General features: G+C 35.4%; 2 protein-coding genes across 3 annotated transcripts in view; both read left to right on the top strand.

Annotated features, from left to right (window-relative positions):
* LOC150095894 (uncharacterized) overlaps window positions 1-13,461 on the top strand; it is a 320,356-nt gene that overhangs the window by 186,930 nt on the left and 119,965 nt on the right. For both annotated transcript variants that reach the window (XM_090409433.1, XM_090409432.1), the window contains one exon: window positions 4,929-5,012. In XM_090409433.1, the coding sequence (XP_090265559.1) occupies window positions 4,929-5,012 (84 nt within the window). The remainder of the gene's footprint in view (window positions 1-4,928; window positions 5,013-13,461) is intronic.
* Window positions 9,516-10,547, top strand: LOC150095895 (pancreatic lipase-related protein 2-like). The gene has a single exon (XM_090409533.1). The coding sequence runs from the start codon at window positions 9,516-9,518 to the stop codon at window positions 10,263-10,265; it is 750 nt and encodes a 249-aa protein (XP_090265659.1). The 3' UTR covers window positions 10,266-10,547.

Raw genomic sequence — 13,461 nt, 5'->3', positions numbered from 1 at the left:
CTAGGTCTGGCTCCCACTGATGAGACCTCAGTAAAGGTTGAAATCGGTCTGGGTAGTGACCCTTCCCATAATGCATATCATTATACATGTCCATAAGGATATGTGCTTTGCATTATGAAATACTAACACAAGTGATGTGAAGTCATTAGCTTTTATATATGAGTTGCCCAGCCGGAAAATACTTTGTTTGCTTACACGGATAAAGGATTAAACCAAGAATATAATTTCTTGGTTTAATTCATAACATCATGGAGAGTTTGAGAGCAGTTCATGATAAGGAGGAGAGACTGGCTGTAAGTGAGCAAGAGGTATATGGAGGAATTAGGGAAACTTGATTTTAATAAGTCTGTGGGACTTGATAATATATCACCACATATTTTCAAGGAATGTGCCAGGGAGTTGGCATCTGCCTTGACATATTTGTTTAATATGAGTCTTGCACTGGGTCAAGTTTGAAAGGAGTGGAAAGAAGACAAGATTGTGCTGCTTCGTTAAAGGAGGTGAAACTCAAGCATCAAATTATAGGCCTATCTTTGTGTCAGTTGTGGTTAAAGTGTTGAAGAAGCTGGTCAGAACCAGGATCCAGAATTGGGTTGACAGCATGGATTGACTAAAGAGAGGTCCTGTTTTAGTAATCTTCTTACTTATTACAATAAGGTGATGGCTTCATTGGACAGAGGAGAGGGATATGCAGTAGTATACTTAGATTTTGCAAAGGCTTTTGATAGATTACCACATGATAAGTTAATAGTCAAACTATAGCAGATGGGATTGGATATTAAGTTAGTGCATTGGATCATAGATTGGATATCTGATAGGTATCAGCAAGTTACGCACTGGAGAGCAATATCTCGAAAGAGGAAAGTTACTAGTGGTGTGCCTCAGGGGTTAGTTTTAGGGCCATTGCTGTTTAACCTGTATATTAATGATATTGGTGAAGAATTGGATGGGGATATTCAGTTGTTTGCAGATGATGCAAAGTTGGGACAAACTGTATGGAGTAGAGCAGATATTGTGGCCTTAACAAGCAGATTGAGTAAATGGGCTTGGGAGTGGACAGCCAATTCAATGTTGCAAAATGTAAGGTTTTAAAATTTGGTAAACAAAGATGGGATGTAGAATATATCCCCTTGGTGGGGATATATTGTTGGAGATGGAGGAAATAAGAGATCTTGGGGTGATGGTAGGTAAGGATCTAAAATTTAGAGGACACAATGAAAAACTGTGAGGACAACACAACGAACTCTGGGAATAATGGGAGGGCACTGACTTGTAGAAGTAAGGAGATTCTTGTTCCATTGTATAAGGCTCTGATTAGGCTACACATGGACTACTCTGCATAGAGTTGGTCACCTGGTTTTCAAAGGACAAAGAGATGTTGGAAAGGGTCCAGTGATAACTGACTAAGATAGTTTCTGATCTCTGGAATGTTGAATATGAGGAAAGGTTCAGAAAGATGCAATTTACAGAGTCTAGTGAATAGGAGGAAGAGGGGTGATATGATAGATATACAAGTTAGTAAGGGGGTTGTTATAGGATCAATGTTGAAGAGGTTTTTCATAAAATGGCAGGAGATCAGCGGAGAACGAGAGGTCATCTCTGGAAGCTGTATAAAGAGGGGGTGAAAAAGGGTGAGAAGCAGGTTTTTGGCATGCAGAGTTATGAATGATTGGAATGCATTGCCTGAGAGTGTGGTGTCTGCAGAGAAGTTGAATGTGTTTAAGGCAGAATATGATGAGCTGTGTGTATGACAAAGGGACCTCCTAGATGAGTCTTTGACTTCATTGGGGTGTTAAGGTAATAATAATAATAATATCTCTAATCCTGAGTATTTTAATAATAAGGTGTGGTAACTTTTGACTACTGCATCTGGATCCCACTGATGAGACCTTAGTAAAGGTCGAAACCAATCTGGGTAGTGGCCTTTCCCATAATAAATAGCATTATACACATCCGAAAGGGTGTGCTTTGCATTATGAAATACTAAGGCAATTGATGTGAGGTCATTAGCCTCTATATACAAGTAGCCCAGTTGTGAAATTAATTTACGCTCAAACATTGTTTGCTTACACTTGGATAAAGGATTAAACCAAGAATATAATTTCTTGGCTTCTTTAATTTATTGATTATCATTGTTTATCATTATTATTATTATTATGGAGACCTCAACAGAGTCATAAAGACTCATTGTGGGAGGTTCATCTTAGACAAAGCAAAATCTATTATACCACTCTCTAAAAAAATTCACTATCTGCACATTCACCAACACTATCGGGCAATAAATTCGGTGGTCAAACTACCCTCCATGCAAAAAAAAGCTACTTCTCATTTTCCTACTTGCCTCCACCATTTTCAACTTCTAGGGTGTCTTTGCCCTTATTTCTCCCCCCCCACCCTTGGTCTACTATATGAAAAACTCCCCTGTGTGAATCCTATAAAAAGTTTAAATGTTTCAGCTTTATCTTCTATTCACTAAACTCTATAGTTTGCATTATTTTGTATGAGTTTATCCTTATAACTAACATTGTAGAATCCAAGTATCATTTTGGTTATCCAGCTCTGTACTGTATCCAAAATTACTTCATCCCATTCATATCCTGGGGACCAGATCTGAGCACAAAATTCCATAATATGTTTTGATAAAAACTTTATACAATGGAATCGTCGCTCTTTTATCTCTACTGGTCAAAGGTCTTCTTAGTATTGCTGCAATCCTCTATTGCAATATGTAACTCTAAACTTCAAATTTTTATCGCATATCACTCCAAGATCCCTTGCGTCATCTACTTCTTCTAGCATAGATCTACTGATAGAGTATGCAACTTCCCATCTATGGAGCCCAAATTGCAAGACCTTACATTTTAAAATGCATTAAACTGGAATCTCCATTCATTTTCCCACTTTTCCAGCTTATTCAAATCCTGTTGGAGAGCGGATTATCAGCAAATAACTGTATATCTTCCTGCAACCCAGTGAAAATATCATGAATGTTAAAAAGGAAAGTTCCCACTAACAATCCCTTTGGAACCCCACTTATGACTTTCCCTCTTCCTAGATACAGCTCTCTCATACACAACTCTCTGATATCTAGGACTTCCAATTTCCAATCCAATTCACTAATGATATCTAATTCCATGTGATGAAGATTATCGTATGTCACCCTATCAAATGCATCAACAAGAATGTTGATGAGGAAAAGGCATTTTCACTCTATTATATTTTCACTTTATTATAAAAGGAAGGCAGTTTACTGAAACAGGCAGAACAACTGAAATTAGGGCTGCTGAGAGGGGGAGTGACATCTGAGACTTTTGTCACGGGCCTGATGTGTCACATAACTGTGTTTATAATGCATGGTTTTAATTCTTGTAATAATAATAATACAACAATGATAAAGGATAATGGCATATTGAGAATGATACTGTGTTTTGTTTTAGACAGACGGCTATGCTCTTTAGCTCGCCGTGAGTGTCCGGAAGACACTGATTCTATCAGTGTGGATCGCTAGTTATAGCGGGTGATGACATCAATATGCGTTCGTGCAAGGTTGTTGCAGTTGTGAAAAGGGATTGTGAGAAGGCAAAAGAAGATTTAAAAAACAAGTGTTTACTACTGAAATATTTGAAGACGGAAGAATACCAAGATATTGAAAAAGTGATGCACTTTTTTAAGTGAGGCTCGGACCACAGACTTGGCACTGGCCCGAAAATTTCTCTCAGCGGCCCTGACTGAAATTCTAAATTAATCATATCTAAATTTTGTAATGCTGAATTATTAATGTCTGTGATATCTCTAGATCTATTGTATCAAAGTACGTAATCCAGCCTCCTGGACAAATGTGACTAGGTAAGCACACTTAGGTAGGATATAAATTCCTTCCATTTCTCACTAAATATAAAAGTGATTAAACCAGAATACTGAAATTATCAAGTTTGCAATCTCTATCAGTAACAATGATATCTATAGTTGACCCTTAAACAACATGGGGGTTAAGGGTGCCGATCCTCTGTGCAGTTGAAAATCTGTGAAAATTAACTACTAATAGCCTACTGTTGACCAGAAGCCAGTTACTGTTGATAACATAAACAGTCAATTAACACATATTTTGTATGTTATATGTATCATATACTGTATTCTTACAATAAAGTAAGTTAGAGAAAAGAAAATGTTATTATGAAAATCACAAGGAAGAGAAAATACATTTACAGTACTGTAGTGTATTTATCGATACCATAAGTTTACATTGTCTATTTACAAGATTAATTGTCTGTCTGTCAATACCTACATCAATATCGTTATATATGATAAAAATACTGTGCATGTTACATGTATTACTTACACTAGGCATCAAAGGTAATGTGAAAAATAAATTTATATTTAGTTACAGGTATAATGATTCATGCATTGATAACGAAGAAGCAGCTATATGGCTTTGTGGTAGCCTAGGCTATACACTAATGAATGAATCATTATGAAACGTTTATTATATGCTAATTAATTAATTAATAACAGTTAATTTTATGCCATTATGATTTAATACTTCATCTTTATGTTGGTTTACATTACTCTTGACTGCAAATGGTGCCATGTATGGTTTGTAAGTGTTTGCGAGTGCAAGTTTTGATAAATTTAAACTTTTTATATTAGATTTGTGTATATTTTATGGTGGTAAATGATAAAAGACTAGTATCTACATATATTTCATGCATTCATGACATACCTAACTTTTTCTTAATTCTTAATTTTTTTGATATTTCTGCAAGTTTTTTCAAATTGTTTCGAATCTCCAAAAATTTTCCAATATATTTATTGAAAAAAATCCACACATAAGTGGGCCTGCGCAGTTCAAACCCAATTCAAGGGTCAACTGTATTTTTAAATATAAGTATGCAAAATAGCTCAATAAACAGACTTTTTTCTCAACTCAGGGAGTTCCAGGTTTAGATGCCCCATGCCCTCTTGGTCCTGATGGTTTACCACTTCCAGGATGTGGATGGAGACCACCCAGTGGGGTAAGGACTGAAAAGAATATATAGAAAATTAAATAAGTTTTTAAAGATAGTTAATTTACAAATTTGAATGTATATTCTTATGTACTAAGTACAGATAAAAAAGAGTATATACTATTTTAAGCTTATGCATTTCTATAACATTATTTTAAAACAAAACGAACAGAAATATACTTTATTTAAAAAAAAAATCTGAATTTATTATTAAAGATCTGACAATTAATATTTCTCTAATGTAATACTAGCAACATCAGAGCAAACAGAGTGACCGAGCAAATAGTGCATAAATATTAGAATCTAGTCTATTAGGTAATTGAGAATGGTTGACCAAGTGACCAGGACAAGGATTAAACCAAGAATATAATTTCTTGGCATCTTTAATTTATATGATAATGTGAAGAAAAAATAAAATCTGAGCACTTTGTTTCAAGCATCAGCAAAATTATTCTTGAGGAATCACTGGCTCAGTTCAAATCATCAATTGCCATAAATGCAGTGAAAATTCCTATTGAGAAACCTTCTTTAGAGTGAACTGCTCTCAGTAACCTTAGAAACAATTCTGACATTGTGATACTACCTGTAGACAATGGAAACACTACAGTTATCCTTCACTCAGATTATTATGACTATAAAGTCAGGCAGCTTCTTAATACTAACACTTTCTCCATTATGTAAGGCCGGTGTAGCTCAGTGGAAGTGGTGCTTGCATCCTCTGTGCCACACGAAGATATAGTTATAGTTTGAGTCTAGTTGCTGATGAAGTTTTTCTAAGCCTTTCTTCGACTGGTTCCCAAGTTAGTCAATCTCTGGCATGCGCAAGTGGTTTTTTCTCCCAGAAACTCGGGTTTTTCATCCCGTAAACTCAAGCGATGGCATCACTTGTCTGCCAGTCATTGGTGGCTACCTATAATTAGTGATAGATATGGGCCAGTTATCTCTGATTGACTACCGTTGGAGAATGAACTATCCACTCAGTCTCCAAAAGCTAGATAGGGTTTAAAGGCCTCGCTTACTCCCTATAAGGTAATAAAAGGTGTTAGCTTATTATTTATTATTATTACTCCATTATGGATTATGACCCTACTAGACAGCTTCAAAATTGCACCAATAATCTTTTGAAAACAATCTGTGAGTTTCACAGAGAAACCAGGCTAGCTCTCTGATCTCTTCATCTTCTTCCTACATGTACAGGATGCCCAAAATTCATAAAGTAGACAGACACTCAGTAGAAGAAGGGGTAGATTCTCCAACATACCATCTTACCAAATATCTAGTTAACTACTAAAGGCATTTTAGCAAGTTGTGATGTAGTTAATGGTGCTAGAGTCGCTGAAGAATGTGGCAGTGGATTTGAACTGTGGTAAAAAAAAAAGTCTTTTTAAAGGTGTAAAGTGTGATATTTCCCTCAGTAATACAAGTGTTCTTTAGTGGTGCTGTTTTGGAATTTAGTTATTATTTATATTGTGTTATTTTTGGGTTACCGAGAAGGCGAGGTCAGAGTCAGACATCTGCAGTGGAAGAAAAGATAAGTTTTCGTTATTCGCTATTTAGTATAGTTAAATATAGTTTATACTTATAGTATTGAGTAAGTAAATTAGCTTACAGTAGAGCGTATAACATAACATTTAGCATTTAGTTGTAGTAGTTCCTTGGCACAATTTGAATAATGGCGGCTGCCACTGCTCCAATTACAAATGCCGTGTCACCAAGTCTTCCCCCATTCAAGGACTTTATTTTGCATAACATAATAAAGGATTTTGTGGCATGCAGGACTTGTCGCATGTATGCATCCCAGGAGTTGGATATGTGGTGGGTGAGAGAAGGGGGGAGTGCATATATGCTTAAAATGTAGGCAATGGGAAGAATAGAGTGAGTTAGATGTTGCAATATCCGACCTCGTTGCATCAGGAGTGGGAGATTTTCGAGAGACAAGTAATGTGATAGATGAGAATAACAAGCAGTGATTTATGAATGAAAAAATAAGAGTGTGGAAGACTTGAATGATTGTGACGTTTTTGGAGATGGTCATGATTGGAGGATGAACTTGCAGAGAGAGATAGATGAGCTGAAAGAGATGGTGGAATGTCTCGGGAATGAGATGAGAAGTATGAAAGATGAGATTTGGCAAATGGAAGAGATGAATGCAGGGCGAATCAGAGTAGGAATGAGAGAGAGTTATGGGAATGACAGAAGAGGAGAGAATAGAAACAGTAGAAGAGAGGGAATAAGAGAGAAGGGTATGGGAATGATAGAGGAGGAGAGAATGGAAATGGTCAGAGAGAATGAGAAGAATGCAAGTGAGTGCTGGAACCAGGGATGGAGTGATGCCAAGACAGCAGGTAAGTAGGGGAACAGAGAGTGAAAGAGTTTGAGGAGAAAGAGTGAGGGATGGAGGTGAGCAATCAAGGAATAGAGTGGTAAGAGCTGTGATGTATGGAGACTCGATGATCCGAGGTGTGAAAGATAGGATACCAGAGGAGTATTTGCCTGGAAGAACGATAGAGTGTGGCTATGGCAATTAAGCGTGGTGAGAGATGATTGTGATGGTGAGCACGAATGAACTTGAGAGGCAGTATAAATCGGGTTTTGTTGGATCCTACTTCGTCTTAATCTGTGCTTTGGATCCGACATGTTATTTACTACGATGTTCTTAACCTAAAAATAGTTGCTAGTTGGTTTCTAATTCATTTATAGAGAAAATTTATATTTAAAGACTGCGCCACTCTATATCTGAATTAGTTCAAGAATTGAAGAAAAATCAACCCTCAACTATTTCTCCTTAATATATATACTGGCCGAGTATATTTGACTTACTTAATTTACCCACTTTGGTTCGAATATTTTATGAATGGTGCAGTAAAAGAGATTCAGGCAAAATACAACTTTTGATTAACAAAAACAAACATTTAATATAAGCTATATAACACATACATAAATTCTACTTCTAATTTAAACAATAAAAACAAGTCAAACATTAAGCCAAGTCAATCACATTAGTTCAACCTTCCAAGCCTTCACATACACTTTCTCAGCTTCTGAGTTACAAAGTTCCTACACATATATAAATATAATAGAACTTCCTATCTAATCAGTTTTCACACACTTCTCAGTCATGCTATAAGTTCAAAATATCGCAGGCACTAATAGTTAAAAATATCTCTCTAACAATTCTTAACTTCAACTCTCAATCACGAAGAGTTTCCACAGTTGAGGTTAGGTTAAGCGTAGCGTAATTAACACTCATTTCTTCAAGCATTGAAATAATACACTAAGATAGTCCTTACCGGAAATAGTTCCTAGTACATCAAATACGTTGTGAGCAAACTGTTAAATTATTTTTATTTCACTTAAGAACACATCTACAAGACTTATCCACAGTTATAATTAAAACACTATCAATCGCGCTTCAGAAATCCAGGCATCGACTGCAGGGTACTTCAACTATCCTTGTTACCACTCATAAACTAATTAAAACACTGTGCGGTTCTCCTTAGGGCAAATCGGAAATAAGCCGCAATTCTAGACCAACTGGGTTTATTCAGAATTCTTCCTTGAACGTCCAGCTTTTTATATTATCCGATTACAGCATCAATTTCCCTTTTATTATTACTACTGGCTTCACTTTCAGCTAACTATAAAATTCACTTCATCCTTGCTCACTTATAAAAATTATCCTCTTAACTCCTGCCCTTAAGAACCTTTCATTTACTTCTACTTCTCTAGTTTATGCCCTTGCTTCCTTTCACTTCCAAGTTTCCGTCCCAACTCTCATATTATCTTTTTTTTTTTATTATTCTCTCCGGTTCACGCTCTGTTCCACTTGCGCTCGTTTACTTCATGCGTTTCCATGACAACAAATAAACGTAAACATTTTCGTTAATGTTACATAAGGCTATACCACTACATTGAGTTAATAAAAACACAAATTAATTGGATCCAAGGCCTTTTAAAATAAACTTACACTTAAGACTAAACACTTTGTTTTCAAAATGACAAAATGTTCATAGCCAGTTTCTCTCTCTATTAAGGCCCTTTTCAGAAGATATATGACTCTATTCTTCATTTTACAGGATCCTTTTTCATCACTCATGTAGTACACATAAAAATCTTCCTGACTTAATTCTGTCTCTTTTTAGTAGAAATAATAGTCAGATCAGGCGTCCTTAATACAGATGAAACTTCCTAATCAGAGTTTTCTCGAACATTCCTTTAGAACGTAAATAGCAAATTCCTCTTTTATTCACTAAATGCTTATTTACAGTCTTAACTCTTCCAATAAAAAAAAAAAAACTTGCAGTTCTATGATTCCCTTTTCGGAATCTACCATTAATGTTTCAAGTGTTTCCTCCAATATTCCGTTTAAAACTCATATAGCAATATTTTCCTTTTATTCATCAATACTTATTCCACTTTGAAACTTAATAGTTCCACGATTCCTTTTTCGGAATATACTATTAATTTTCTTCTGACTGTCACTTAAAAAACTTAAGTTCCTTCCGAACCTAAATGTCTGCCGGCCAAGCTGTAGCAAATAGTAGAGTAGTTGGCGCTGAAATTGCCCTTCTTATTACGAAAATGAAGTATATTCTCGGTCTTAAAGAAGAGGACTGTCATATCATTGGTCACAGTCTTGGAGCTCATATTGCAAGTTATACTGGGAAGAATTTAAAGAAATTGGGAAGAATAACAGGCCTCGATCCAGCTGAACCTTATTTCCAGAACATGCCTTCCACTGTCCGTCTTGATTTTTCTGATGCTGATTTTGTTGATGTCATTCATTCAGATGCCAAATCCATTATCTTCTTTGGACTTGGTATGTCTCAACTAGTAGGACACGTGGATTTTTTTCCGAACAATGGAAAAGACCAGCCTGAATGTACAAAAGAAATTGTGACTTCGATATTCACAAAAGGTCTCATTGAAACTGGGTGTCGATTTGTTAGGTGTGATCACCAGAGGGCAGTTGATTTTTTCATTTACTCCATTAACTATCCAAGCGTGTCCCAAGTAGGATATCAGTGCACTGACTGGACGACTTTTCTAGATGGCAAATGCACTGATTGTGGACCTGATGGTAGTAGATGTGCTATTATGGGCTTTCGAGCAGACGAGTTTAGAGCAAATAGCAACAAGAGTCAACAAGTGAAATTGTATCTGAAGACCAGATCGGCAAGACCTTTTGGTTGTTTCACTACCAATTGGAAATATCGTTGTATATACCAAACTCCAGGCACCACGATCAAAATGGCAGATTAGAACTCATGCTACATGGAGATTTGGAAGACGAAACATTTGATTTGAACTCAGAAAATCAAGACTTGGTGCATGGAGTTCAATACAGCTATTTAATCACTACTCCAAAAAATCTGGGAAAGATTAAAGTTGTGTCTCTGAAATGGAAAAGTTCGCTTCTTAAGTGGGTGAACATATTCCAGTCAAAGGAAATCTTTGTAAACTATATCCAGATAACTCCAATGAACGTTATTAACCAAAAGAAACGCTTAAGTCTACAAAGCAAATTTTGTAGAAATCCTGAAAGTCCAGTCCGGAATGGCAAAGTGAAAATATTTACAAAGAGCAGTTGCTAATTACTTTGTTTTTTTATTAGCCAACGGAAACCACTCGCACATTGATTCACTGAAATCTGGTTATATTTGCTTAATGCAGTGAGATTTCAAATTAAGTTATAGATTGTCAATGTATAGTAAAGTAGCACTATTTTTATTAAAAATAAAATAAAAGGTAACAAGGGGGAGTTGAGACGGAATTTTGAAGTGAAAGGAAGCAAGGGTATAAACTACAGAAGTGGAAGTAAATGAAAGGTTCTCAAGGGCAGAAGTTAGACGGAATAATATTTATAAGCGAGCAAAGACGAAGTGAATCTTATAGTTAGCTGAAGGTGAAGTCAGCAGTAATAATAAAAAGAAATTAATGCCGTAATCGGAAATATAAAAAGCTGGACGTTCAGAGAAGAATTCTGAATAAACCCAGTTGCTCTAGAATTGCGACTTATTTCTAATTTGCCCTAAGGAGAACTGCACAGTGTTTAATTGGTTAATGAGTGATAACAAGGATAATTCAAGTACCCTACAGTTGATGTCTAGAGTTCTGAAGTGCGATCAATAGTGTTTTAGTTATAACTGTGGATAAGTCTTATAGATGTGTTCTTAAGTGAAATAAATATATTTTAAAAGTATACTCACAACGTAATTGATGCACTAGGAACTAATTCTGGTAAGGACTATTATATTGAATTATTTTCAATGCATGAAGAATTGAGTGTTAATTACGCTATGTTTAACCTAACTTTAACTGTGGAAATTCTTCGAAATTGAGAATTGAAGATAAGAATTGCTTGAGAGATAATTACAGTTATTAGTGCCTGCGATAATTTTGAGCTTATAGCATGGCTGAGAAATGTGTGGAAACTAATTAGATAGGAAGTTCTATTATGTTTAATTAAGTGTAGGAACTTCGTGACTCAGAAACTGAGAATGTGTATGTGAAGGTTTGGAAGATTGAACTAATGTGATTGACTTGACCTAATGTTTAACTTGATTCTATTGTCTAAAATTAGAAGTGAAATTTATCTATGTGTTATATAGCTTATATTAAATGTTTCATTTGTTAATCTACTTATTTTGTTTGCCTGAATTCCTTTTTATTGCACCGTTCACAAAAATTCGAATCTTGCGGGAATCCCAGGTAGAAAACAAATACTTTGGCCAGAATGAATGAGGAGGCTGCTAACTAACTTTGAATTGATCCTGCTTTTTTATATAGACTTATTTAAGGATAGAGTGGTGCAGTATAATAGAAATTTCTCTACCCTTGGATTGGTGATCAATTTACAATTAGCTGTGTTTTATTTTATGAAAGTGACTTAAACAAGATGGCGGATTCGAACATGAAGAAAACAACGTCACGACAAATATTGTAACGCGAATATTATTATAGTTATCTGTATACGAAATGAAAGAGTTGATTAAGTAGCTCTAATGTTCTATTTATTGTATTTTTATTAACTCAATGTAGTGGTATAGCCTTATGTAACATTAATGAAAATGTTTACGTTTATTTGTTGTCATGGAAACGCATGAAGTAAACGAGCGCGAGTGGAACAGAGCGTGAGCTGGGAGAAAGATAATAAAAAAAAAATATAATAAGTAAAGGGAGGGGAGTTGGAACGGAAATTTTGAAGCGAAAGGAAGCAAGGGTATAAACTAGAGAGGTGGAAGTAAATGAAAGGTTCTCAAGGACAGAAGTTAAAAGGGATAATATTTATAAGCAAGCAAAGACGAAGTGAATCTTATAGTTAGCTGAAGGCGAAGTCAGCAGTAATAATAACAAGAAATTAAGGCCGTAATCGGATAATATATAGGACAGGACGTTCAGTGAAGAATTCTGAATAAACCCAGTTAGTTTAGAATTGCGACTTATTTCTAATTTGCCCTAAGGAGAACTGCACAGTGTTTAATTAGTTAATGGGTGGTAACAAGGATAAATTGAAGTACCCTACAGTTGATATCTAGTCTAGGATTGTGAAGCGTGATTAATAGTGTTTTAGTTATAACTGTGGAGAAGTCTTATAGATGTGTTTTTAAGAATAATAAATATATTTCGAAAGTATACTCACAACGTGATTGATGTACTAGGAACTGTTTCTGGTAAGGACTGTCATATTGATTTATTTCAATGCATGAGGAATTGAGTGTTAGTTACGCTACGTTTAACCTAAATTTAACTGTGGCAATTCTTCGAGATTGGGAATTGAAAATAAAAAATTGCTTGAGAGATATTTACAGCAATTAGTGCCTGTGTTGTTCTTAAGCGTATGGCATGGTTGAGAATTGCGTAAAAACTGATTAGATAGGAAGTTCCATTATATTTAATTAAGTGTAGGAACTTTGTGACTCAGAAACTGAGAAAGTGTATGTGAAGGTTTGGAAGATTGAACTAATATGATTGACTTGACCTAATGTTTAACTTGATTTTATTGTTTAAAATTTGAAGTAGAATTTATGTATGTGTTATATAGCTTATATTAAATGTTTTATTTTGTTAATCTAATTATTGTATTTGCCTGAATTCCTTTTTATTGCACCGTTCATAAAAATTCGAATCTTGCGGGAATCCCAAGTGGAAAATAAATACTTCGGCCAGTATGAATGAAGAGACTGCTAACTAACTATGAATTGATCCTGCTATTTTATATAGACTAATCTAAGGATAGAGTGGCGCAGTATAATAGAAATTTCTCTACCCTTGGATTGGTGATCAATTTACAATCAGTTGTTCTTTTTTTTTATGTAAGTGACTTATAACAAGATGGCGGATTCGAACATGAAGGAAAGAACGTCACGACAAGAGGCAGTATAAATCGGGTAGCGAGAGATCTGAGATTCTTGCTAGAGGTTGTACAAGAGAAAACGCACAGAGGAAAGATTGTGTG

This window comes from Typopeltis vanoorti, chromosome 19 (assembly GCF_054136105.1).
Source record: "Typopeltis vanoorti isolate ZY-2024b chromosome 19, IOZ_Tvanoo_1.0, whole genome shotgun sequence".
Taxonomy (NCBI): Eukaryota; Metazoa; Arthropoda; class Arachnida; order Uropygi; family Thelyphonidae; genus Typopeltis; species Typopeltis vanoorti.
This window is presented reverse-complemented; position numbering and strand designations above follow the sequence as displayed.

Coding starts and splice junctions, on each gene's coding strand:
- LOC150095895 (XM_090409533.1), top strand. CDS start 9,516: ATGTCTGCCGGCCAAGCTGTAGCAAATAGTAGAGTAGTTGGCGCTGAA.